Source organism: Numenius arquata, chromosome 17 (assembly GCF_964106895.1).
Source record: "Numenius arquata chromosome 17, bNumArq3.hap1.1, whole genome shotgun sequence".
Lineage (NCBI taxonomy): Eukaryota > Metazoa > Chordata > Aves > Charadriiformes > Scolopacidae > Numenius > Numenius arquata.
Genome location: NC_133592.1, coordinates 7,273,976 through 7,300,168, shown reverse-complemented (window position 1 = coordinate 7,300,168; position 26,193 = coordinate 7,273,976). Strand labels below are relative to the sequence as shown.

The 26,193-nt window shown below is 48.6% G+C and overlaps 3 protein-coding genes across 3 annotated transcripts in view; 1 reads left to right on the top strand and 2 right to left on the bottom strand.

Moving 5' to 3' along the window:
• Nucleotides 1-4,305, top strand: part of HID1 (HID1 domain containing) — a 31,125-nt gene extending 26,820 nt beyond the window's left edge. Inside the window, exons 16-19 of the mRNA XM_074160189.1 lie at nt 706-786; nt 1,177-1,268; nt 1,600-1,758; nt 2,197-4,305. Coding sequence (XP_074016290.1) covers nt 706-786; nt 1,177-1,268; nt 1,600-1,758; nt 2,197-2,260 — 396 coding nt within the window. The 3' untranslated portion in view covers nt 2,261-4,305. The remainder of the gene's footprint in view (nt 1-705; nt 787-1,176; nt 1,269-1,599; nt 1,759-2,196) is intronic.
• A 2,857-nt stretch (nt 4,306-7,162) lies between these two features.
• OTOP3 (otopetrin 3) lies at nt 7,163-12,610 on the bottom strand. Its single transcript, XM_074160197.1, has 6 exons — nt 12,220-12,610; nt 11,004-11,140; nt 9,928-9,986; nt 9,656-9,774; nt 8,073-9,004; nt 7,163-7,333 (listed from the first exon to the last, which is right to left on the bottom strand). The coding sequence occupies exons 1-6, from the start codon at nt 12,608-12,610 to the stop codon at nt 7,163-7,165; spliced, it is 1,809 nt and encodes a 602-aa protein (XP_074016298.1).
• Nucleotides 12,611-20,492: 7,882 nt separating this feature from the next.
• OTOP2 (otopetrin 2) lies at nt 20,493-25,616 on the bottom strand. Its single transcript, XM_074160276.1, has 6 exons — nt 25,211-25,616; nt 24,626-24,762; nt 23,924-23,982; nt 23,120-23,253; nt 21,780-22,669; nt 20,493-20,663 (listed from the first exon to the last, which is right to left on the bottom strand). Exons 1-6 carry the CDS (start codon nt 25,614-25,616, stop codon nt 20,493-20,495), a joined length of 1,797 nt encoding a protein of 598 aa, XP_074016377.1.
• Nucleotides 25,617-26,193: the final 577 nt, after the last annotated feature.

The following is a 26,193-nucleotide window of genomic DNA, read 5'->3' as shown; positions in this document are numbered from 1 at the left end:
CCTTGTGCAGAGATTGATAGTGATTCCTTCCTTCCCACTGTGAATATTTTGAGCTTTCCTTGGCAGACCTGGAAACCAGGGTGACAGTAACGTCTTCAGTATAGAGAATTTAAAACAGAGTGGTGGTGTAAAAAATGAGAGAATTCTGGACTTTTGACCAGAGCTTTCCAAAAAGTGACTAGTGATGGTGTTTGTGTTTGGGGGTATGAGTGTATACCTTAAGAGGCAGGTGTTGCTTAGGTAGGAGCTGCTCACAGCCCACCCTTGGAAAAATGCTGTTTAAGGTATTCCAGGATGGGCACCAAAATCACAGAGATACTCAGTAGACAGAGTTTTGAAAAGCTGTGGCCTTTAGCTGTTGAATGTCTGTGCTAGAAGAAAGAAGGCATGCCTGAACAGGCTTTTGTCAGTCCCATTTTAACTCTCCCAGTGTGGATTGTTCCAGCAGAGTGTCAATGGTGGTGACTGGAGTTGTGACCTTGCCACAGGGTCCTACAACTTAATACCATCAAATGTTGCCACTTACTGGGTCAAAGCAGTTTCAGTGAATAAAGATCTAGTGGGTTTGATCTGTTCTGGGGACAGACTGAAATGTTTTTTCCCAGCTGGGGGAAAGTCAGCAGAAAATGAGTTCTATTTCTTGCCCTTGTGTGATTTGCTTTTTGTTTAGTTGTGTTGTTTTTTAAAAATAATGTTTATTGATAGGAAGCATCACATCCCCGACGAGATCGAAGGCGTCTCTCTAGTGCATCCTCCAGTGGACAGTGGACCCCAACTCCTGACTGGGTAAGGGAATCTGGACAGAGGAAATAAATAAATGAGGAAAAGAGTTGTGGCAGAAGTGCCTGCTTTCCCCCCTGACTCCAAAGCAAAGACTCTTCCAGAGCAGGATTTCCCTGTGGGGAATGTCTTCGACTTGTGATCAAAGCTCCAGAAGTTACTACCACCTGCAAAGAAGTAGTTTGTTTTACCTGTTTTAAACCAATGTCCCAAAGGTTTCATTGAGTGGCTCATAATTCTAGTGCTCCAGGATTTATTGTATTGCTGTTGTGCACTCAGTTCATCCACTACCTTTGTGGGTTTTGTAAACCTCCTTTGTTGTAGAGATAATGGAGATCACTGTAGAAAACTACTAATGCAGTGCACTGATTTCCCTGTGGGCTTTCCTCCTTACAGGTGATGTCTTGGAAGTCAAAGCTTCCCCTGCAGACAATCATGCGGCTCTTACAGGTGCTGGTCCCTCAGGTGGAGAAGATCTGCATTGACAAGTAAGTGCGTTTTTGGAGAGAAAGGACTGTGCAGTGTGTAAAAGAGCTCTGTGAGGTTGGCAGAGTTTGATGAATTTAGAGAGCATGTAGGGGAAACCTTGTAAAGTATGATTAAAAGCATCATGGTCTCAGCAGAGGAGATGTTATTTTGTTTGCTAAGCTTCTTGTTTGTCTGATCCCTTCTCTTTTTTTTCAGTGGAGAGAGTGTGTGTTCTTGGTAGCCCCAATTGCTGACTCCGTGTCTGTGTTTGTTTAGACTGAAACTTTGTACTGCTGTTTTGGGGATGTCTATGTGACATGCTAAGGATATTCCTGATCTGTCTCTTTGCAGGGGTCTCACTGATGAATCTGAGATCCTCAAGTTCTTGCAGCACGGCACACTGGTGGGGCTGCTACCTGTCCCTCACCCCATCCTCATCCGCAAGTACCAGGCTAACTCGGGCACTGCCATGTGGTTCCGGACTTACATGTGGGGAGTTATTTATTTGAGGTAAACCAGCTGGGTGCAGTCTAACTTGGTCTTTTCCAAACTTTGGGGGGCCTGTAGAGAGAATTTCATGCACTTGGCTAGCTCTGGATTGTCTTGTATTTACAGGATAGAAAGATGTTGTTGCTTTAGAAGAGACTTTGAGCAGGAGACATGAAGGGAGTTGTTCTGGGAGTGCTGCTTATTTGGGAACTGGCAGCTTTTCTATTCCCTGCTGCTGCTTAGAGGGGATGGTGCAGAGATTCCGTGCAAAGCTCTGGCTTTGTGGGATGTTGCAGATATTGTCATCCCTTTAAGGCCCATTGTCTCTCAACCAGTGATTTTCTCTTTTGCAAAGTTGAAGGCATTCTGTGTAGCCAGCTCCTGTAATCTTGTCTCTGAGGTTTGAATTCCATGTACCTGGCCACAGAGAGTAAAGTGGATCTTGTCTTTCTCTCCCAGGAACGTGGATCCCCCTATCTGGTATGACACAGATGTGAAGCTGTTTGAAATTCAACGGGTCTAAGGGAGCACTTACCTCTACTAAGAGAAATACACTGGATCTAAGGACTGCTGTGTGCGGCTTCATCACAGCTATTCCTGCGTTTCACATCCAGCTGAGAGACCAAAAGGACAATCACTTCATTTACCTCCCTGTCATTTAAAGCTTTAATTGGGACCTGCTTGGACATCCCTCCCCCCAGCTCACTTCTCTTCCCTCACTCTTCACCATGAACCTTGAGTGAAAGATGTCGAAGGGATTGTCCATTGTTGTGGTTGCACTAGAAATCAGACCGTTCTTAGCTCTTCTGTTCTTCTTTTGCTCCTGGATGTGGTTTGGAAACCAATCTGGCCCTGTCCTTGCCCTGGTCAGAGTCAGCATTTAATTAAAAAAGAGTAGCGGTAAATTGGGTGCAAGGGAGAAGCTGCTATTCCTGCAGGAGAGGGGACATGGAAACTGCAGTTACTTTCATGTGGCTCCATAAAGTTTCTGGGGCATCCCTTCTGGCTGCAGGTGTCTCCCTGGTGTCTCAGTTGCATATTGGTAGGGAAGTCTTTGCCATCCAAATGAAAGGAGAAGTTGCTGAAGGAAAACTTTGTGTCTCAGTTTTGAATCTCTCTACTCCTTTCCTGGAAAGCTGCTTAAGAAGTGTTGTAGTAGCCGGTGATTTGGTGTGGCATGAGAAGTTTTTCCTTGGCTTCCAGGCCCAGCAGCCTGTTCTTCATGGTGGGCTGTTGCAGTGGAGTGTGTGTCACTTTGGAAAGCCCTCCTTAATCCATGTGAGCACACAGGGAGGAAGGGACTGGCTCAGTGAGAGCACAGAGAAGAGATGTGTCTGTTAAATTCCCTTAGTCTTTCTCCTGTTGACTGAAAGGACAGTGTCACCTGGGTTTGAAAGGAACCATATCCTTCCGTCTTTGCCTGGGAGGCTGATGTGACGCAGGGAGTGGAAGGGTCTTTTGCACACTACTGCCTAAGGCAGGGGATTGAGGGAGGCACTCAGGGAAGTTGTAGGAGGAATTTGGAACTTGTAGGAGGAAAAGCATCTCCATGTCACTGAGGAGTGGAGAGTGCTGAGGCAAAGTTTGATTCTTCAGGGCATTTTGCTAGTGACCAAGTTATTGGATCTTGAATGTATTGGGTCCCAAGTATGTGAAGTCTGGGAAGCCAGAATTAGAATTGGTGGGAGACCTGCTGTTGCTGGTTTGGTTCAGCTGCATGGGGTTGTGTATTGGTAGGTGGAGACATCCTGGGGTTTGAGTCAGATGCTTTAGACAATGAAATGTGAGGGGTCCTGTCATGAACGAAGACCTTTTCCTCTCCACCTAGTCCTTGGTGCTCTGGTGTTCAGGCTCTCAGGAGGATCACTGTCCAGGAGTTGTTTGTCACAGTTTAGAACCAGTGAGATTGCTCCATGGAAACTGGTCTCACATGTTAAAGTAAGACATTACATGTCCTGTAACCCTTGCCGAAGTTTTGAAGCTAGAGTGATTAGTGACATGACCATCCTGTCCTAGAGAGAGTTCTGGCTTGTAGTCAGATGGCTTCCTCCTTTGGGCACTGAAATGGGGCTGGAGTCCTAGGCCAGTTGAAAGCTAAAATAAAGCCTAAATGGTTTTCTGAAGGATAAGAAATATGTGAAATAAAGAGAGGTTTATTCCCTCACCTGCCCCCCATCTCCAACCCACTTTGTCATCTAGCACTACTCCCATCCTGACCCCGTCTCTGTTCGGATGTAAACAAGGTGAGGTCTCTGTTTTACTTGGAATCTCTCGTATATAAGAATGTGATTTGGTGGGGCCAGCCTCTGATTGTATGGCACTTGCACCTCACAACTGGAATGGGGCATCCTGTGTCCCATGCGCTTGCCTCTTCCCTCCCGTGGATCTGCTGGTTCTCATGATCTCTTCCATCCTCTCTTTTCTGCTTTGTTTCTTTGTGAATTCCTCTGGAAACGTTTTTGTTTGTTTCTTGGTGTTTGGAGTCTGATCCTTGTTTTGTGGAAATCAACTTGCACTGTAAACTATTTGCTTACTTACAGAGAAAGATAAAGATTATCTGAAACACGCAGTTGGTTGCTTATTTTATTTTACCCTGGAGAGAGGTTTATAATCTTGTTTGTCTTGTGCTGGAGTGATTTGTGCTACCAGAAGACTGTGTGCTGGCTTCCTCTGCAGCATGTAGGGTTTTATTTTTAATCAGAAATGAAGATTGAACTCTGGAAAGCAAGCCTGAACTGTGTGGTTTTGGCCATTTCTGTGCTTCGGCATGAGACACCATCCAGGGTAGTTGCCTCAAAGGGTTCAGAAGAGGAACTAGATCAAACAGGATCAAGTCTCTTGACTTTATGAACCGTGTATTAAAACCTTTGTGCAGTTGAGCCCCATATAACAAGCACCTTGGCCCTGGGAAAACTCTGGAAGTCATTCACGGATGGCAGATGACAAAGGAGCAGGTGGGCCACTGACATGTCACGGCTGTGTTGCATTCAGGAGTCAACGGCTACCTTGCTTCTCACTAGGCTTTGTGAGTGCTGTCCCCAGCCCTGCTGTCAGTCTCATGAAGGAACTGAAGGCAGTTTTAAGTCTTACTCCTCCTGCAGGTAGGCACAAATCAGTCCAGAGCTTGAGTCATGTAGAACTAAAACCTTACAAAGTGAAAGGGCTGAAATTTAGACCTCGCGTTTCTCTTTGGCCTGGAAGAGTGCTTTTACTGTTGCCCGTTGTGGGGGCAACACCTTCATCTGCAGTGTTAGCACTGGGTGTTGTTAGGAAAGGACATAGAGGACCTTCACCACCTATCTGATCTACAGTGGCTGTGTAAGAGTTGGACCTGGTGGGCTTCATTCCTGCTCATGCTAATCATGTTTTCTAGTAGTCCATCCTATTTACCAGCAAGAAATCACAAGCTGACTGCGCTTTCAGTCCAGTATTTTTCAGTGTAGTATCTATGTGGCTTAGTATTTATATCGCAGTGGGAGACCTCCAGAGTTACCTGCTCGGTGGTATCTCAGTAACCTAAACAGTGTTTTATTTATGACACCGCAGATAAAATCCAGGTCCTGGGTTTGCCCATCATTGCTTGTCCCCAGGCTGACAGTAACTAGGAAGAAGGTTTGAGATCCTGTTCATCATTTGAAAGGGCCAGACCTTGGCATGTATCTCCTGGAGATCCCTCAGTACAAACTGTGAAATGAGAATAATCATTAACTTTATTGGAGCCTAATTTATCCAGCTGTTATTCCTCGTGACATATTTCTGTTGATAGAGGCCTAAGTAAAAACACTATTGGGCAAAGTTCATACTTGTGTGGTCATTCTCACTTAGTTTCGCAGAAAGGTTTCGCATTGCCTGTCTGCTGAATCCTTAGGGGAGTGGGATGTGTGTGGTCAGGAGTTTCTAGCTCTCACAACTGTTACTGTCTTGAGAGAGTTAGCTTTTCTAGGGGATCACGAAAAAAACCCCATAAATAGGCTTGGATCCTGAACCCACATTGCTTCTGGGATTGATTTATATAGGAAAAGAAGCAATAATGTAGATTTTTGTACCGTGTCTTTTGTACTTTGCTACTTTGGCTTTGGCTGAGTCATGAAAGATTTTGATAGCAACAAATGGATTGATTGTATATCAAGACTTGTCCTTAAACCTCATGTAACCTCTGAACCCAAGAGTGGTGTAAGCCAATGTCAGTTGATTTTGAGTCTGGTCTTTGGCGAGTGTGGAGCAAACCCAGAAATTTCACAAGATACACACAAAAATTCAATCTCTCTTTATTTCCGTTCATCAGGTTCTGTATTTGGGCCCCATAGTCACAAGCCCCCTGCTCTCCCATCTGCTTTCAAAGCAAGCATCTATGAAACAAGTACTTAATGGGTCTTTGATCAGGCACCACGCTGTGCAACTGTATTCCCTTATGTGCACCTTGTGAAATGTTCGTGGATGTGCAAAGCAGCAGTGAGGACCAAAGTGTTGGGGTAGGGAGGGATTCACAGTAGTTTTGGCAGTAGCTCTTTCTTGACCTAGCTCTGTGTGCAAGGGTGGACCTTTGCTAGTATGCACTGGTGAGAACATCATGCACAAGCAGCACCAAGTAAAGATCAGCCGTAGTACTTCTCTAGTGCTCTGTGAGTAAGGAGAAATAGTGTTTATTCTCAAGTAAGGCACGGTAATGCTATAGCTTCTGTTTTCAATAATGGGAACTGGTGCAGGTCTGAAGGTCTGTCCTGCTCTTCAGTACTGAGAGCCGCAAGAGCCTGGCACTTCATTGGGGCTGGGTCCCATGGGACTCGTGTGAGTTGGTGACCAGATGTCAGCACAAGGAACGAACAGAAGTAGCCCCTGTTCTGACCATTACAGCAGCTACCAGCATAATGACCCTTCTGAAAATTGCACATAAAAAGCGTGTGGTTGGTTTGTTTCTGAATGACTGCGGGTTTACGTGCTTCTGGTGTGGCCAGTACTGATAGCTCTGTTTGTGCTGCAGGAGGGTGGGTTGGTGAGCAGTGGTGGGGCCGGTGGTCCTTGTCTGTGGATTTTTGAAGCTCTGTGGAGTGTAGGTCAATCTTTGTTGCTTTTGTTGAAGGCTGTTCTTGCATTGTTTTATCTGGAGGGTTTCAATAGGAGCTGGTAAAGTCCCACTTGCTACTATACAGCGTCCACTGGCAGACTACTGAAAAGTACCAGCATCCTTCCTTAGAGCAGTAAGATTGTTTATGGGCTTTGAGTCTACTTTCTATGGAGAAAAAATGATAATATAAACCAACCTCCTTTTCTTCTGAAATTCAGGGAGATGTTGTGTAAGGAGAAGTCAAAGCAGAATCTGGAAGGAAAAAGCTTAAAAGCTTCCATGTGCGTATCTGCTGCTTATTGCGTCTTTGTTCAGCATCATTGTTTCACTCCAGCCTCTGGGGTGGGGAGTCAGCTTGGTTCAGGCTGTCACGTAGACCTCCAGGAGTCCCCCGACGGAATGCATTCGGTAGAACACACCCAGTGGGAGGCCAAAGTTCACGATTGCAAACCAGGTAGAGTAGCCATAAAATGACTTTTCCAGTCCATTCTCAAAGACAGGGTGAGCCCCAAATGTGGGCATGATCCAGAGCTAAAGAGGTGGAAAGGAAAAAGAGCACAAATCAGAGGATGACAAACTGTCTCCTACCTACCTGCACTCTAATCTCAGCACTGGCTTAAGTGATTGTAGGAGTATTTCAGGAGTATTGGAGAAGTCTCCCTGCCAGGGAAGAGAAGGAAAATCCCCTAATTATGCTGCTGACTCCTTGCTGTAAGTTATATCCTGTTGAATTCTGGAAACCTAATGATAGCCTCATTCTGCCCCAGCCAGCTTCATCTTTGTACAGGATTTCACTGGCCAATTTGTTTTCACTGGATTCAGGCTGCAGCGAAGATCCACGCTGATTCAAGATCCCAGAGCACAGTGAACTTTATTGGGTGAGTTTCAATCCTGGAGACTCATGTTTACAAAGACTCACTGCTGCTGCCTCATGTTTCTCCACCTATGTCATGAAACACCCTTAGTGAGTTTGATAACTGTTTCAGAGGCTAAAATTTTGGCACGGAAGGATTTATGATCTGTTCCTTCCTGCACCCAGGAAACCTAGCCATGTTTGACTCTTAGGTTAAAAGAAAGACCTTATAATTATGGAAATGGAGTTTTAACAGCAAAAAGAGTCTTGATTTGCCTCACTAGTAGTTTGAAACTTGGTGGGCAAAGGCTTCTTGTCTGGAATAGCGGCCCAAGAGAAAGACAAGAAGAGCATGTTTGGGTCACAGGTCATGATGGCTTAGCCAAGCTGTGGTGTAGCAGAGAGAGCAATACTTACTATGATGTTGCACAAAACCAAGAAGAAGGAGATCTCCCTTAATGCTCTTCTCTTCCAACTCAGGTGAGAGTAGCTATGGATATAGGACAGAGAAGCTTTCCGGATCTCCTGTCCCAGCTCCAGCATGTTCACTCGTCTCTGGTCATAGGCTTCGTGATTCTGCTCTTCTTTCATTTCTTCCTCTTTGCCGGGAGACATCTCTGTGTGCTCCTGGTTGCTGCTTGTTGTGGTTTCCTCTTCACCAGGTAGCTCTGAAGCCACTGCTTGCTCCCCAGCATGTCCTGTCTGTCTGGTCCCAGTTGCTGCTACAAAGGGCTGCCGGTGAAGTCCATCAATGATGAAGACATTTTGGGTGATGGTCTGAAGGATGAGGAGGACAGAATGGGACAGGATGAGACTGTTCAACAGGTCCCTGGGGTCAGTGGCCACAGTGGCAACAATGGAGAAGTAGGACATGCCAATTTGGCCAAGGGCTGCCCCCATCAACAGGATCACATCCAGGCTGCGGGTTGGGTTCTTCAGCGTGTCCAGCTCCTTTTTCTCCAAGGCATGGATGATTGTCCCAATCACTGCAACCAGACTCATCAGGGGCAGGAGCACAATGTAGTAGGAATAATACATCACGAAGACCTGGCGGTTGGGGGCTGAGCCTGTAGCCTGGATCTGGTACATCATAAAGACACAGATCCCGATGATTACAGCAATGGTGCCCAGCAGTGGCCCAAAGACCACCCCCTGGAGCTTTAACTTGGGCTTGATGTGAGGGACGTGGTGGTGGCTGATGCGTCTCCCCACGTTCTTCCACATGACGTACAGCATGGAGCAGCAGACGAGGCAGTACTCAGTGCTGAAGGGGTAGAGCAGGATGTAGCCCTTCTGGAAGACTTGGCAGACGGTTGTGTTTGGGCATGTGCAGGAGGCAGTCTCGTTGCCTGTAGCATGAGAAGAGGAAGGCAACAATTAAGAGGGATTTCATGGTTATCTTTGGGAGTTCCTTGTGTGCAGGCACAACATGTGTCTCTATGTATCTCAGAAACAGTCATCAGAAGGAAGTTAAGTGATTACTGCTTGGTCCTCAAGGCTATGAGGATTCAGAATAACAGGGTTTAGCAAATGTCTTTTCTCAAAAACATAGGGCTTGTTCTGGTCAACACCACAGGTGCTGGATGAGAGAGACGTCCCTTCCTTCACAGTGAAGCCTCCTCTATTTCTACCCTTGGAATATTAGTTCTTCCCTCTTCCTCCCCTCCTCCCCAGATATCCTCAGGAAAAAAAAGCACAGCAATTACGTGAGTCTCTTCTAGTTGGGCAAACTTTTCTGTGGGCCAAAATGCTAATTTATGGTGGGCTTTTCCTTTCCTAGCTCTCAGTTCTAGGGTTTCTTAGCACATCTCCCCCCGTCTAGGTGTAGTTGTTCTCCCCTTGCAGCCCATCTCCTCGAGACAACCTCCAATAATAGGGAAGTTGAAGCGTTTAGGGGAACTGGTTGTGGTACCTGAATCGCTGAGATCAAGGGCTGTTGTCTCCCTAGAAGTCATCTATGTCAGCCTAACACAAATAGGGGAGTGAAAAAAGAGCCTTGCCTTCAAATCGCTGCTCCACCTCACGCAGCTGAGACTCGATCTCCATGTGAATGGTGTCGTTGGTGACGGCCAAGAGCCAGAGGAGGAGGTTAGTGGCTGTGGTCAGCATCAGCCCACACCTGGGAGAAGAGAAAGGCACTGCTACAGTATGTTGCCTGTGAGGATGGTTTATGACCTGACTATGTGTCAGGTGTTGCAGGAATAAGGAGATTGTGGACAGAAAGGAAGAGTTTCTTTAAAGAAGTAGAAAGCAGTTTTTCCCCTTTTTGTACCTGGTGAAGTTGTGCTGGACTTGAATGCAGTCCTTAGAGTGATGCCACAGAAAAAAAGCCTGCAAATTGATAACAGTAAGGACATGAGCAGGGTGAAGCTGGCAGCCTGCAGCATGCGCGGTGGAAGGGGACAGGCAGGCAAGAAGGCACATGTCCGAGTGGGAGCAAACCTGCCTCTGCGCGAGCAGTTGCAGGGACATGTGTGTACCTGCGTTTCAGTGCTGAGGCATGTGCCTCAGGTGGCTATGGCGTGTGTGTGCCTGCACCTAATGCAGGTCTAGGAGATGTACTTTTCTCTGTCCTGGATAAACATGGGTGTTTGCTGTTAAGATAGGAGCTAGTTTACTTTTCAAATATGGCTTTGGGTCTGGAAGGAGGAGGGTTGGTATCAGACTAACAAGTTGCAAATGGTGTGGGACACTTTGGTGTGCAAAGGATTTTGTTGGGAGGATGCATTAGCAAATAGAGATCTCGCCAGACATCTCGCTGGCAAAACCTGAAATTTCCTCTCCTCTCTCCCTACTTTGATGCTGCAAAGCAAACCCTTTGGGATCCTACAGTATGTCAGGTATTGCTAGAGGGATTTCTGTCTAAATCTTACTACTTTGTCTCTCAGTCTGGCACATCAGGAGTGTGGGTGGATGGTGTTTGAAATGGTGTGTGATACTTTAATCATAGAATCACAGAATGGTTAGAGTTGGAAGGGACCTTGAAGATCATCTAGTTCCAAACCCCTGCCCTGGGCAGGGACACCTCCCACCAGACCAGGTTGCTCCAAGCCCCATCCAGTCTGGCCTTGAACACCTCCAGGGATGGGGCATCCACAGCTTCTCTGAGCAACTGTTCCAGTGTCTCACCACCCTCACAGTAAAGAATTTCTTCATAATATCTAATCTAAATCTCCACTCTTTCAGTTTAAAACCATTATCCCCCATCCTACCGCTACATTTCCTGATAGAGTCCCTCCCCCATGCTTATGAGGATGCCTCGTGCACCCACTTTCCCAAGTCTCCCCACTTCCTCCCACCTCTTGGCAGAGAGAACAAGCGAGCTTCCAGAAGGGCAATGTGCAGTACCTGGGTCAAAATAAAAAAGATTTCAATGCTGGGGAACACAATTTCCACCCTGGATTTGCACTGGATGAGAATTGCGCTGTAGCCGATCTGAAACACGTTCAGGAGGATGCTGAAACTGCCGAACAGCAGCACTGACCCTGGAAAACAGCAAAAGCACCAGTAAATAAAGAAAGATGTCTCTCTGGAGCATCTGAACCCGGCTGGGGACTGAAGACCTCATGCCTCTTGGATTTGAGTGGAGCTGAAAGCCTTTCCATTTGGAAGTCTCATGATTTTGAGAGAAGGGGACAAAGGGGAGCCTGATTCCTCAACCTGGTTGTGTGCTTTGGTTGATTTAAGGTGTTGAGACTATGCAAGATGTTTTCTTGTGTTTGGATGCAAGGTGAGAGCAGGGTTTTTGACTTTTTCTGTGCAATTTGGAGTGACAGAGGTAAGCTAATGGCAGGTGATGGTTTCTGCCTTGCAGAAAAAACCCTGAGATGAACGCAGGTCTGCTGAGGCTTTTGGCAGCAGCAGCCTGCAGAAGTCAGGACTTCTTTAATTGTTTCTCCCTTTCACTTTGGACACCTCTCTACAGCTTTAGATATTCAGGTGCCTTGCAGCTTTCTTCCCTTTAATTCTCTGCACTTAGTTAACAAGACTGTGCGCTAATTAGAAACTCCGTAATAGACCAGAGGCAGGGCTGGCTTGGAGAAGTGTCATTTCACAAAGTGGGGCAACTACTCATGGGAAATCTCCCAGGAAAGGCTGGTTGTCACTGGGATGTGACTCACTGGCCGGGATTCTTCCCCTGGAAACAGGACTGCTGTGATGTTAAACAAGGACAAGAGTGGCGTGGGGCTGCTGACGCCCTTGGAGGGTAAACGTGGTTCTCCTCTTACTTTGCAAAGTGGCCATGCCTAAAACCTTCCCTACATCTCTGCCACTGTGCTCAGTTGCTGGGAGGTGCCTGGGTTGTGCTTTGGGAAGGGACCACGGAATAAGGTTGCATTGGAGGCTGAAGGGGAGCCAAGGTCAAGAGTTTCCTGGCTGCTCTAGTTCCTCTCTGTGGCATTTGCTATGCCCTTGTCTTCCCCCAGCCTTGCACCACAAGTGAACTACATCTCCTGTGGCTTCTGGCTCTTTTAGTAGTGGGAGAAGAATTTCTTTATCTTCTCTATGAAGCGCTGAGAAGAAGGGGAAAGGCATTGAGATGGTAAGTAAAAGCATAACTCACCCCGAATCCAGATTGGCCCAGCGTGGGAATCCCGGTACAGAACTGCGTGCGGCTGCCGACTGGTGCCCAGCAGGTAGTATATGATCCAGCACAGGCACAAGACCTTGAGGATGGAAAGCAGGACCCAGACGTCTGCCAGTGTGATGGCCACGTGGTTGAAAATCATACTGCTGATGAAGGCGCTGCCCAGAAACACCACGTTCATGGCCAGCAGCCCTGAGAAGAGCTGCCCAGCTTTCTGAGCTTGCCTGTCCCTTTGCTGCACTGAAGAGCAGTGACGGTACAGCCAGAACTTCTCATAGTGGATCATCGAGGTGTCTGATGGGGCTGAGGTTGACTTGCTCTTGCAGTGATGGCAGGGCTTTTGCTTTGAGGTTTTGTTGCCTGGCATGGCTCATCTGCCTGGGGGTCACCTGCCACGTTGAACAAAGAGGGGGTTAAAAGTAAAAAGGGTGGTGGGGGGCATGCTGAGATGTGCTCTGTTGTAAAAGTCACTTGTTTGGTGGCCTCCCTTGCTTGCTTTGCAGCTTCCCCTTCCCTCTCCAGAAGCTGGATAAAGGGGGAAAAGAGATTGGTGTTTAGGCCAGGTTGGGCATTAAATTTCCTCATTGGACAGAGCCATTGAGAGGCACTGGGAAAAGACCCTTCTGCTAAAAGCTGTCCAGAGACACCTGCATTAAAACGGGTATTTGATGTCTCTGCCCTGCCCCACCAGTACTTGGAGCTCTTGGGACCAGAGGTGACCAGATTGTTCCCATCCTCACCTTTCACACCTCCTCTGCTTACAGCCCTGGATTCAGGTTTCCTCCTTTCCCTTTGTTGCTGTAAGGACTAGGTGGAAATACAGAGCAAGCTCAGACCTGCTCTAAAATTCAGAGCTCTTTGATTTTGGTTGATGGGTCCAACCTCTTCCTTGTGTTTTTGGGCTGTGAGAGTTACCACCACGCTCCTTGTATGGTCGCACAAATTGTGGCAGAGCTGGAGAGAATAAAAGAGGGTCTGTGAGTTTTGATCCAAGCTGCTGAGAAAAGATGCAGCCTCACACCCAGGAGGGCTGAGAATGGGACAGAGTAAATACCTGTTTTTTTGGTTTGCTTTTTTTTTTTCTTGTAGCACAGAGGAAAAAGCACAGAGCCATGAGCACAGTGACACAGAGGAGTTTGAGTAACTGGCCCAGATAGAAAAGCTCCCAGGCTCTGGATGTCTATCTAGCCTTTGGAAAAATCTTGGTAGGACTCTATTGCCCATGAGAGAGAAATCTCCTTGCTTGTGTACAACAATCAGGCAAGATCAGCCACCCTATAGATTCGGTAAATGCTTTCACTCCAGGGAGTGACTTTCGCTATGGTGGGGGTGGCTGGAGTGGAAGCACACCCTGAGCTGTGTTTGAGGGTGGGGGGAATTATTTGTATTTGTCTTGAAGCTTTGGGGGAGAAGTTGTCTGAGAAGGCATTGAAATTTCAGTGCTTCCCTCTCCCTTTGCATGTGCACTGAGGTGCTCCGTCTCCCTTTGTTCTCCAGGGATTCAGTGCACTTCTGGTAGTGGAGATAGAGCCATATGGGGAAGAGTTTAGGGCCAAAAGCTCTCCTAACTTAGTAGGACAGGAGCAAATGCCCTCCGCTCTCTTTGGACTGTAACTACTCTGCTTTGGGGTCAGGGGAGGGAGGGGAGAGACCATGAAATCAGAAGGATCAGATGGAAATGCACCCAGGCTGCATCAGGAGGTACCCAAGCTGCCCACAGCAGCTGCTGCCACGGACCCAACCCCTTCACCCCCTCGCTGTGTGTTGCTGAGAGCAGCCAAGCCCCAGCCCTTACCTCTCTGCAGTCTCCTGCTGCCAGGCGCTGCCTCGGTGGTTGCAGCTGATGTTAAAGCCAGTTGCCGGAGTGCCACCAGGATGCATGCAAATCTTTCCAACGGACCAAGGCACGGGCAGAAGTCGTCAGGGCTGCTCCCTGCTGAATGCGGCCTCTGCTCTCAGCCCATTGATTTTTTTTCCTCCTTGTTTACTTTGGGTCTATTATTGTCATTACATTAATTACTCAGTGAGAAGCTCTCAGCTCTGCCAAGGGCAGCCAATGGCCATCAGCTACTTTATACACCTGCTAGGTTGCCCCATGTCAACAGCCTCAGCGCAGGATGTGCCAACTGGTAAAACCACAAGCTGCGGTGACTAATTTGTGCCATAGCTCAGGTGAGTATGGAACTAGTCTCCTGGCACAGGCTTGTACTAGGAGTGCTGAGCCACGCTGCTTTGGCTAAAATCCACTTGAGTTCCCCACTCCTTTGTTTTTAGGTAGATCCTAAGATTTTTTTTTCTCAAGCAGACCATTACTTTGTGCATTTAGCCAGGGCACAGATACCCAAACTGTCCCAAAAAGCAAAACTCACAGCCTGGCCTAGAGGCAGGGATGATGCCAATTTGATGCACTTGTGGCAGAAAGGTTGCTTCTTTTGGGGGTGATAGCTATGACCTGTTAATGCTGATTTCAGAGCTGGACCCTCATGCGCAAAGCCCCCATCTCAGCTATGCAGGGTCAGGGATGCTCTAGCTCCAAGCTTTGCTGTCCCTGTTCCCTTTCCTGTTGCAGGGCAAACTGATTTCTGCCTTGGGACTCCGTGGCAAGATGATCCCCTAGTTTTGTGGCTGGCAATGGGGATTTGGCATTCCTGGCTGAGCTGGTGAGCCCAGAGGGTCCATCAGGAGAGGATGGACCTCTTCGTGGAAGGAGAGTTGTCTGTGTGTCCCAGGATGAATCGCCAAGCTCTGGGGTTCTTGCAGCCAGCAAACACGTGAATGGGGAGTTCAGAGCCATGAAACACTTCCAAAGAACCCGATTAGGGGTAGGAGTGGGTGGGGGAGCACAGGTTATCATGTGTGGGGATGTGACGAAAGGGACGGAAAACAAGAGTGAAAGGGGCCCAGTGCTCCGAGGCAAGAGCACCTGGTGTATGCCAGTGCAGCCGTTGCGTTCAATGTCTGCCAACAAAACCATCACGTTTAATGTCTGACCAAAGCCTTGCACTGCTGCAAGGGAGCCCAGATGCTTTGATCTGGGCAGGTTTTCATGCATACCCATGGTTAGATTTGTTCTACCATCCCCCAAAGCGTCATCATCTCCAGCCTGCTTGGGGGACCGTGTCCTTGCTTCTTGCTTTGATGCTCTGGAATCCCCCGAGTGCAATCAGGCTCTCCTTGGGGTGCCTGGCTCTTCTCCAAACTCCATTCTAGAGCTTAGCAGGGAACTGGGATCTCCCAAGAGCTATTTGGTGGTGGTTGAACAAAGCCATACATTTACATGTGAGACATTAACAAACCTTCCTGTTTTTCAGTGCACATGGTCCCAAACTGGGGTGACTGCAGAACTAGGGAAATGGAGGCAAGGAGTCTGAATACATCCTGGGGTAAATAAGTTTGAGTGAAACTGGAGGTTTTTCCTTTAAAGATGGGCTTAAGATGCTGGGACCTGCTGTGCCCCAGTGGTTTTGCCATGGGACTGTGCATCTGGGCTGCAAAGATGAAGCATCCTTCATCTAGCCTGACTTGCCCTCTCCTGGCTTTGGAGCTGAGATTGAACCTAGAGGAGTTGTAAAGCCCTGGGAAACTGGTTAATCCTCCTAATTTGGCCTTTATGTTGAAGAAGAATGTCTGTTTAGCTTGAACATATTGACACAAGCGTAACCAAGTCAGCAAGTAAGCAAGCACACAGGAGAGGGACGGGAAAGGAGAGGATGAGTTGAACTAACTGATCACATAAATCACTGCCCTGCTTTGCCCTGGAGAAGCTGCCTTTACTCAGAGGGTGAGAGAAAGCTGCTAAACGTTAGGAATGATGTTTGCCCCTCTGCTATCAGTGGTGCGCTGCTTAATGGTGTTATCTCTGCACTTAGCAGTAATAACACCCAGGCTGGGCCAAGCGGATCTGTAAACAGGACCTGGTGAGGAAGGAGGTTCATGCTCAGCCACCGTGTTTGCCCAAAGGCCTTGCGACTCCCCAGACGGTCCACACCCTTCCTTTTTTTCCACCGATAACTGTGCCGGTGACGTCTCCTGTGGGGCTGGTGAGTCTTTTTGGGGTGGCTGTAAAGAGCAGCCTCATCCAACGTGGGTGAGGGTGAGCCATGCTGCATGGCCCCAGCTCCATCTCGCTGCAGGAGAAGGTGGGCTCTGTGGGTATGTGCTGGCTCCACTCATGAAGCGTGGCTCTGTGTTTTCCCTGCTGGCTCTCGATTCTTCAACTTCCTGCTGATGTTGAGTTGCTCCTTGCTGGCAAGGACCCACTGCCTTTGTCCTTGGGAAGTACCTCCTCCACCACCACCTCCTGCCCTGGTTCCCAGCACATCCCGGAGACGGTCCTGCTCACAGGCTGCACCTTGCCTTGTTCTTCAAACTCATCCCTCATCTCCAGCCTTGTGACCTACTCAATACTTCCACTTCCCAGCTGCTGCATTGACAGGTAATAATTAACTTGGATTCCTCCCCTGTCCCTGACACACCTTAGAGCAAATCACCCAGATAAAAGGCTTGCTTTTTTTTTTTTTTCTAATAAAACAAAACTCACCCTCAAATAACAGATGATTAAGAATCAGAGCAGGGGATGCGAAACACTGGTAGCAGTGGGATGATGACTCACATCTGGCATTGGCTATGGCCTTCCCTGCTTTTTTTAGAGCACTGATTTCTGATCTTTGAGCTCTTTGGCTCTTCCCCTTCTTGCTGCTCTCTCTCGCTGGCTCTGGCACTGCGTGCCTCAGGCCAGGGTCCGGATCAGGACCTTTTCAGCAGTGGCTGGAGTCCTGGGGCTGGATCTGCAGGGCTGGCACTCCCTGAGCATGACCAGGGCTGGGTTCTTAACCCTGGCATCCCTTGAGGAGTGATTTTTATCGGTGGGGTTCAGTGCTTCCACCAAACCCCTGCGGCACAGCAGGTCCTCAGCTCCCTGGCAGGCCAAGGTGGCTTTTATACCAAAGCCAGTGAGACTTGAAGCCCCTGGCAAGATGTGAGAGCCCCAGGGCAGCCCTTTACTTTCCTGTAGCTCTTCATTTGCAACGGCTGCCATCTAAACTGTCACCCTGAGGCACATCGTTGTCCCTGTTTCCCACCCCCTAATCCAGATCTGATCTCTGCTCCATGATTGATGCAATGGCAGGAGCAGTCAGTAGGATGCTGCTGGTGGCCTCAGGGCCCAGCCTTATTCTCTGCTCTGACACAGGCTTTCACCCAGCTCCTGTGCCTTGGTTTCCCTCCTTCCAGGTGTGGAAAATGGAGCCGACAGCAGTGATTTTCTGCAGGGATCTGTAATGAGGACACGTGTGCAAGGACCAAGCAGCTCTTGACAAACAGGACCCCTTCATGGTACTATGTTTGGGGTGTTCTCCCCTCCCATAAAGCTCTCTGTCAGGGAGAGACGTCCCCCAGTTTAACTGGGCTGTGAGGAGGTGTGTTGTGGGTCTGTAGTGAAGGGGGTAGTGATGGAGGCACCAGCTGGCACCTCAGTGTCCTAGGTAAGGGCCTGGCTCTGTGCGACTAGGACATGGCAATGGCTGCTCCAGGGATGCACCTGAGTTTGGGAGACATGCCTGGAATGCTGGCTTCACTGAGGAGATGCACAGGGATGTTTGGCTGATCTCCGTCAGCCTTGGAGATCGCCCTTTTGCATGCTAACTGACCACGAGCTGCTATGTTCTAGGTAGGAAATCCTCGAGCTTGCACCAGGACCTGTGTTTACAGTGGGGTTTTCTTAGGGTTTGGGGTTTATTTTTTTGCTTTTTGGACTTGTGGGTGCTCGCTTTCCCTCTGTCCCCTACCTTGGGTATATAGATAGGGGTCACTGGTGGCCATTTCCCTGTCGGTTGCCTCTCCCAAGATGCGTATATGTGTCTGAGGAGCAGAACAACAACGCAGCCCTTGGCTGGAAACCCCTGCTGTCCCTGCACTTGCAGCCTGGAGATGCCTCAGGTTAGCAAGGGGCCCTTGCGGAGCTTGTGCTTTCCCCAGAGCATTTTGGTTTATCCTGATATGATTGCTTGTGGTTGAATGTTATTGTTCCTGCCCACCCACCACCCTGGTGTGGTTGATTTGGGATTGCCTGTATCAGTGCTGCTTGGGCTGTCGTGGGGTTCTCCTCGCACCCATCATCAGTTTATTTGGCCCCAGAAGTGTCCCTGCGGTCTCTGTCTGGAACAGAAGAGCAGTTCAAACTCTGCCCTGCCTGGCTCAGTGCGCACAGCCCTGGGAACCTTGGACCAGGAACCAGCAAGAGTTCGTAGGATGAAAACCCGTTGTGCCCCCCAGGAACAGAGTAGGTGATTAAAAGTGTTTCCTGCACCCGTCCGAGCTCAGCAGCTTGGGCTAAAACAATGTCTAGGGTTGTACGTAAGACTGACGTCTGTGCACCATTTACGTCTCTTTTCTGACTTAATCTGTAGCTCCCGCAGTTAAAATTAATAAGGCTTTTGTTTTATGAAAGGTGAAGTTTCTAGGGAGAGATTGTATCTTTACCAGATCAACAGGAAAAGAGCCAGGCTTTTGCTGGGTCGGTGGGGCTGGAAGAGGCTGCCTCACTGTTCCCAGGCTTGAGAAGGGAAGGATTGACCTCCCCAGAGGTGCTGGATCAGGGCAGTCCTACAGGGGCAGGGGAAATCGGGGTTTACCTCATCTTCTACCCACCTCAGAAAAAAGCTGCTGGCAGGCAGGCTGGTGTCAGACCAGCCAGAGGCACTGGTCCCTTCTGGTTTGGTGATCTAGGTTTGGAGGGGAAAGGTGGTTAGAAAGGGCTGGCAGTCTCAGCCATCAAGTGGAAAATCGCATCACTCAAATTTCAAGTATCATGATTTCCATTTATTTTTTTTTTCTCTGGCAGGTGCACACACGTCCGTAGGAAAAGGCTTGATGATTTCTGCCACCTTTGCTATGTTCTTTATTGGAACGATAAACCCTGATGTCTCAGGGTACAGACAAATCTCAACTGTGCCGTTTTGGCATGCTCTCTCCCAGCCTGGTGGCGTGGGCTTCCTGAGGCTCCGCTTGGACGCTGGGTACAGCAGAGGACCCATTTCTACCTCCCCCAGCCCAGGAGTCCTGCTCTGAAAGCCCCCTCAACCAGACAGTGGGTCACGGAGAGCTGCAGGCACCCAGAAGCCTGTGTTGGAGCCCCATTGCTATGTGCCCTCGGGCTGCCCAGGTGCCCAGGGGATGGGCTCACAGCCTCAAAGCCTGCACAGGCTTGAGGGTGCAGTGCAAGCATCCCTTCAGGGCATGGGAGATCAAATTGGCCATGGCATTGGATTGATATCTGTGTCGCAGGGCACAGAAGGTCCCTTCAGGAGTTCAGCATTAACAGTGAAAATCAATAAATAATTTTGTGTACAAAAATGTTTATATATTTTTTTTTAAAAAAATCATTATTTAAAAAAAAATAAAAAGAAAAACAAATCTCTTCATCATTCCCCAGACTGTATTGCCCACATTAAGCCCTGATTCAGGAAATCTGTAGAAAAATTGTGCTTAGAGGAATCCCATGTCAGGGCCAGCCCGGGACAAGATGCATGGGTCTCCTGCGGAGACGACCTGCCCCTCTGCAGGAGGAGGCTGTGGTGCCACAGCCTCCCTGAGCAGGGATGCCTCCCTGAACAGGAAGGAAAACAGCAGGGTCTGGTGCAGGGAAGGGTCAAGGGGGCTGATATAAATGGGCAATACAGAGGGGAAAGGTAAAAATGTTCCCCGAAGCCTTTGGTGGTCACTGGTTTGTTTTTCACATCTCTGCAGGGGAGTGGTTTCCGACTGGCCATACCAGAAGTTGAAGTGGTTTCCCTTTCCTTGCCTTCCACGCCTGCGTTAGCCCCTCGTACCCACTGGTCTCTGCATGTGGGCAGGCACTGGCTGTCCAAGGGTGCCGAGCGCCCGCTGGAGAGTACGTCAGCGGCACGGAGTGAACAGGCTTTTCAGAAGGAAGGTGAGTCTCTTTGCATGAACCAAGGGTAATTACCATGATCCTACTCTGGACACCTTCCTTTCTTTTTCCTTTTTTCTTTTAAGCTTTAAGAACTTCAGACACACACATGCACATCCACACACAAGTAGCAAAAATAAAATCTGGACTATGTTTGGATGATCTTCACTGACAGTTAATAAATGCCCCAACACTGCAAGGGGACGTGATTCAGGCAGTGCTGGGGACCCCTTGGGACATCTGGGCAGTCTCCCAGCCCTGGGGTAGGAAGAAGGTGGGTTGGTTGAGGAGGATCTCATCTTCCTTGTGAGAGAGTTCTTTAGGACATGATGTAGACCTCCAGCAAACTGGCCACTGCATGCATTCGGTAGAAGATCCCAAAGGGCAGGCAAATGTCCACGATGGCCGGCCACATGGAATCGCCATAGAAGTTCAGTTCTGTATCATTGTCAAACTGGGGCCGGGCACCAAACGCTGGCATGATCCAGAGCTGTTTGAGAAAACGTGAGAATAACAGTGCAATGAGAAAGGTGTGTGGTACAGTAAGCATCTGCAATCACAGCTACCGAGAGATGGGAAAAGACTGACCTTCTGAGCATGGGACAAATGCCAGGAGGCTGTATTTGCATTAAGATCAAGTACGCTCTAGTGTTGTATCCTAAGCCTAGTTTCAATTCCTGCTCAAAGACAGGTTTGAACCGAGGGCTGAAGCACTCACCAGGGAAGGAACCTGAGCATGTTGTGTGTTAGCGTGAACCTGGCCTGTTTTTGGATGTCTTTGGATGGAGCAAGCATGGGTAGGGCTGACCTGGCAGCAGCTTGGTCTTCCCAGGCTCAGTTGTGTACATTGAGCTCAGAAGCCCAGCCAGCATGTGTATCTGGTTGTGTGGGGGTTGTCAGCCCTTTCTTTGTGAGCTTATGTATAAAATCAGTTTGAGGACATGATGTGACTGACTAGCTGGGAATTTGGAGGGTCTCTAGAGACATAACGTGTGCTTCGCTTCTTTGGAGGTGCAGCTGTAATCCTAGATTTCTTTTGCAGGGAATTGCAGTCTCCTGGGTGCTCATGAAAGTGGAAACCCCAACTGAAGTTGCCAGTGACCAGTTTTCCCTCACAGCAACTGGGATCAAGGTTTGGACTCCAGGGCCATGGGTTTTGAGAAAAGTCATGCTGCCATTTCTCAAGAGAACCCAGACTTCACCCCAAGTATTGGTCACCTTATGCCCTTTCTTTGGGGGTGTAAGAGAAGGATTTAATGTATTTTATTGCTTTTAATAAACTATTCTACATATCTGATAATAGAAATACTGAAACTGATTCTTCTCTTTTATCCATCAATTTTATTGTCTGATATTCTGGTCATAAGCGACAGCCTCTTCCAGCGTAGGCTAAAATTTCTTAACTCCAGGGCAGTTGCTCTTCCTTTTAAGTGACAAGGGAATCGCAGCTGTCAGCACAAACAAATATAAGTGTGGTCCCAGTATACTGGAGGCACAGAAAGGACTGGTTTTGCATGGGCTGTGTCCTTTCCTTCACAGATACTTCTCCCTTGTGCTTGCCTCCCTCTCCCCCCACCCGGACAAACTCCTCTCTGCATGTACTCACAATGATGTTGCTCAGCAAAAGGAACATGGAGATCTCCCTTAAGAACTTCCTCCTCCAGTTCATCTTCTTGGGGGCGGTGAGGGACCTCACGAAGTCAGAAGGATGGATGGCTTCAGCGCCAGAGGCAGTGCTAGGTGCTAAGGTGCTGCCACTGTCGGGCACACGGAGGGACACTGCGTTGATGTTAACAAAGGTGAGTCCGTAGAGATCCTTCTGCCGAGAATCATGCTTGTGGTCTTCCTTGGGGGGTTGCCGATGAAGACCTTCAATAATGAAGATATTCTGGAAGGTGTGCTGGGCAATCATTAGGAGAGCATAGGTGAGGTTGAGTGCGCTGATAGCGTCCCTTGGTGTGCTGGCTACAATGGCCACAATGGAGTAGTAAGAAATAGCATACTGCCCCAAGGCTGCACCCATCAGCAGGGCCACGTCTAAGGTCCTGGTTGGGTTCTTGTGCCGATCCATGTCTCTCTTGTCAAACCGGTAGATGACAGAGCCACCGATGCAGACAAGAGACATCAGGCCCAGACAAACAATGTTGAAGATGTAGTACATGGTGAGTGCTTGGCTCTTCTTGCTGGATTCAGTGCTGGAATTTACCTGCACCTCATAAAGAATAAGGACTCCCAAACCACTCACCAGAATGATGAGGCCCAACACGATGCCTACAAAGAAGGTCCTTCGGAAAAGCCTGAACTTCAGGCGGTGAATGTGGTGGGAGTGGTGGTCTATGAAGCGTCCAACGTTCTTCCACATGACATAGACCATGGCAGAGGCAAAGAGACTGTATTCAATGTTAAAGGGGTACAGCCAAAAGTAGCCGTTCTTGAAGATCTGGCAGATTTGGCTATTGCAATTGCATTCTTCAGCTGAGCTACTTCTCATTCCCGCTGAAACAAGATAAAAACACATAGATGCAGTGGTATTAAAACAAGGAGCCAGACTTCTTAGCAGCCCTGAAGCACTGGATACTTAGTCAGTGAAAAACAAGACCAAGGACAGAAGAATCTGTGGCCACTTTGAAAGCAAGGACACTTCAACCTCAGCTTTCTGGTCCTCATGTTCTTTCTGAAGAAGTTAGGCGGCAGGCTAAATCTCTCTTTTTCCTTCCCTTCTTCATTCCCATCCCATTTGCACGGGCCCTTCCACCTTTCTGACTCCTCTGTGATACAAGTTAAGAAATGAGCATTAAGACCTGGCTTTTAACATACCAGCTCTGTCAAAGGAACCTTCAGGTCTAGATAGGCCTTCTGTAAATGGTTATAACCTGACTTGTAGCTCAATTTCTACCTCTTGGGCTCCCACCCTGGACAAGATGGCTCCACAAATAGGCAAATTACCTTTCATGAGCCATCTGAAGATTTCCTCTGTCACGTTCTTCTTCAACTTTGAATGCGCTTTGTGGACGGACTCGTCTGTCACTGCTGACATCCACACTGCTAGGTTTGTAGTCAGTGTCAGCATCAAGCCACACCTGCAGAAGAAGAAGGAAGTTCGTGAGGTTAAAGCAATGGCTCTAGGCCGTGTTGCTCTGATCATGTTATAGATGTGCTCATGCTCGGAGGGACTGCGGGAGCTGCCTGAAGTGGTGCAAGGACTCCAGTGGTCAGGGTGAGAAATCCTGACCCTCGCTTTCCTGCTCTCATTCTCTTCCTATTTTTCATCCATGCTCATGAAAGTCAGCAAGGCCTGATTCCTCTTGTTGGTTTTGGAAGGGCTTCTCAGCAGTGAACAGATTATTAGGTCTGGCTTGATCTCCAGTAGATCCAGTCTTGAAAAAGTGAACAAGATCCTGTTTTAGCCCAAGGCCTGCCCACTGCTTCGTTGTCTTCCCCAGGGAAGCAAAAGTCAGCTATGAATCATTTTGTTTAATGCTAATTATTTATTTAATACTAATCTGCTTTGAGTAATGCTTGTATTCTTGAATTGAATCCCAACCCTGCTAGATCCACAGGTCACGAACCTTGATTGCTTGAGCTGCTATCTAGAGATAATTGGAGAGTTGAGCAGGTTCAGTTTTGGCCAGCATTGAGGGAGATGGGATTATCCCCTTGTTGCATCTTAGCTGTGTGAGAGAGTGCAGTGGGTTTGTGGTGGCCCAGGGCTTCTGGGTCAGTGGGATTCAAAGAAGCAGCAGTGCTCACCTGGTAACGTTCAGGTGTACGTGGACACAGTCTTTGGCAGAGATCCACAGGAAGTACGTCTGGCAGGTGCAAAAAAATAAGTTATTTCCAACAAAGCAAGAAAGCAAATCACGTCATTCTGAAGTAGGGAGCTCCCTGCTCAGCAGAGAGCAAGCTGGACCATTTTTCACTTGGGGCCATCTGGGTCCAGCCTGCAAGCCCATAATCCTGGCCATTTACTGGATGTGGTCTGTTCTTTCTTTGCTCCTCCTGCCCTGTCCCACTGCCATTGCTCTGCCCGTGGCCAGCCCCTGTTCCTGTCTAAATTGTCCCTATCTGATCTCTTCCCTCCTTGCTGTTGTCCTGTGTGTAGGATTTCAAACTGCAAGGCGGTCCCTGCCCTGACTGTCCTCCTCCCTCTCCATTCTTCATGGGACAGGAGACCTAGCTGGATGGGGGCTGCTTAGAGTCTGTGACAAGCCATCCTGGCATAAGCCAAAATGTCACAGGATAGGAACAAGTTTAAAAACAATGCCTTAAAGTGAATTCCCACGGCTGAAAGTTGTGGTTGCAGGGAGGAGATATTTGCTGAGGATGGGCGGGGGACAAGCTGCACTTGCATTTGCTGCAGAGGGAGTTGAACTATGTCCATGAGATCAGAGCTCCTTCACCTGGTGGCTCTGTGTCTCTACCACTCCCCGAGACAGAATGCAACCATCTCACCTGGACGACCACGAATATTGCTTGCACAATGGGGTAGATTATTTTGATTGCAGACAGGCAGCTGTAGAAGCTCGAGTAATATCCTATTTTGAACACATCCATGACAAGGCTGAAAATGGCAAATAGGATGAGGCCTCCTGTGGAGGAACCAAAATACCTGTGGTTGGACAGATGTATCCACATGTGCACTAATGCAGATAGATGAGAGGAAGAAGAGGAAGTATTGGCATGGAAAGGCTTTGCTTCTACTCCCAGGACCCAAATTATCTTGGCACCAAACAGAATCATACAATAATTTTGGCTGGAAGGGGTTTTCAGTTAACCCTGTTCTCTGACTGGGGCTATCAGCTCTTGCAAGAGCAATGGTAAAGCTGGGAAGAAACCAGGGGTGAAATAGCAAGAGCCCTTGCAGGATAAAGGAAGACCTGGCACTGAAACCAGGGGGGGGACTAGGAGCTAACCTAGTTTGGTGCCATGACCCAGCATAGGAGGAGGAGACTGTGCCCCAGATGGGTTTTGTTTCCCTTGTAATAACTGATGCCCCCATGAAATGTCCACCCTGAGAGCCTCCCCGAGAGCTCCTACCTCTCAGCCAGATGGGCCCAGCGTGGGAGTCTTTGCAGGGGATGGCACCTGGGCACCGGGAGGTGCCGAAGAGGTAGAAGATGATCCATATGATGACTATCAGCATCATGACAGTCAGCAGGAAGAAGACATCGTAATCATGCACAGCAATCTTCTCAAAAGCGCCGCTGCTCACCAGCGTGCAGGCCAGCAGGGCTAAGTGCACAGCCAGCAGGATGGAGAACATGCGGCCACCCTTTTTCCACACTTCCTTGGAGGCAGGGGTGGAGGGGGGCTGATGAGGCTGGTGGCTGAAAGACGTTATCTGGCTTGAAGCCAGGCTGGCTTTGTCATCCTTGTGTCCGCAGCCCATGCCGGAATTGGGGTGTCTGATCTCGCTGTCCTTCCGCACGGGCTCTTCGTTCATGGTTCAGCCAGTGCCTTAGCTGAGGGTTAACGCTGTTGGGAGGAGAGCCCCATGAATGAGAGGCGTCACTTCATTTTGAATAGTCCAGGGCTGGACCAAAGCAGGACATGTGATGAGGAGGAGAGGACGTATCAGAGGAACGGGGAAGGCTGAGACAAGGAGCGCAAAAAGAGGGATGAGCTCATTTTCAACCTTTCTCTTCCCGGTTCCCTGAAGGTTGTATTCTTGCTTAAGATGCTTTTGTTTGGAAAGATCCCCCGTCAGTTTAACAAAGCACACCTAATTTCTCACGCAATGTTTAGGTGTTTATTGATGTGAGATACTGGAAAAGCACCAGAAAAGCACCCACAGGATCAAATATCCTGGGGCAAACGGTCAATGTGGTTTGATTTCTAAACGTCAACCACTAAACATTTCGAGAAAGTGTCATACTTCCTGGCTAGGGAACAGGCCTCTTGAAAGGTAAGAAAGCCCTGGGAATCTTTGGATTCATGGTTTATACCAGTCAGGATGTGAGCTATTTCCGCTGTCAGTTCCTCTAAAGCCCCTCACCTGTGCCAACCTTGGGACTTCATTG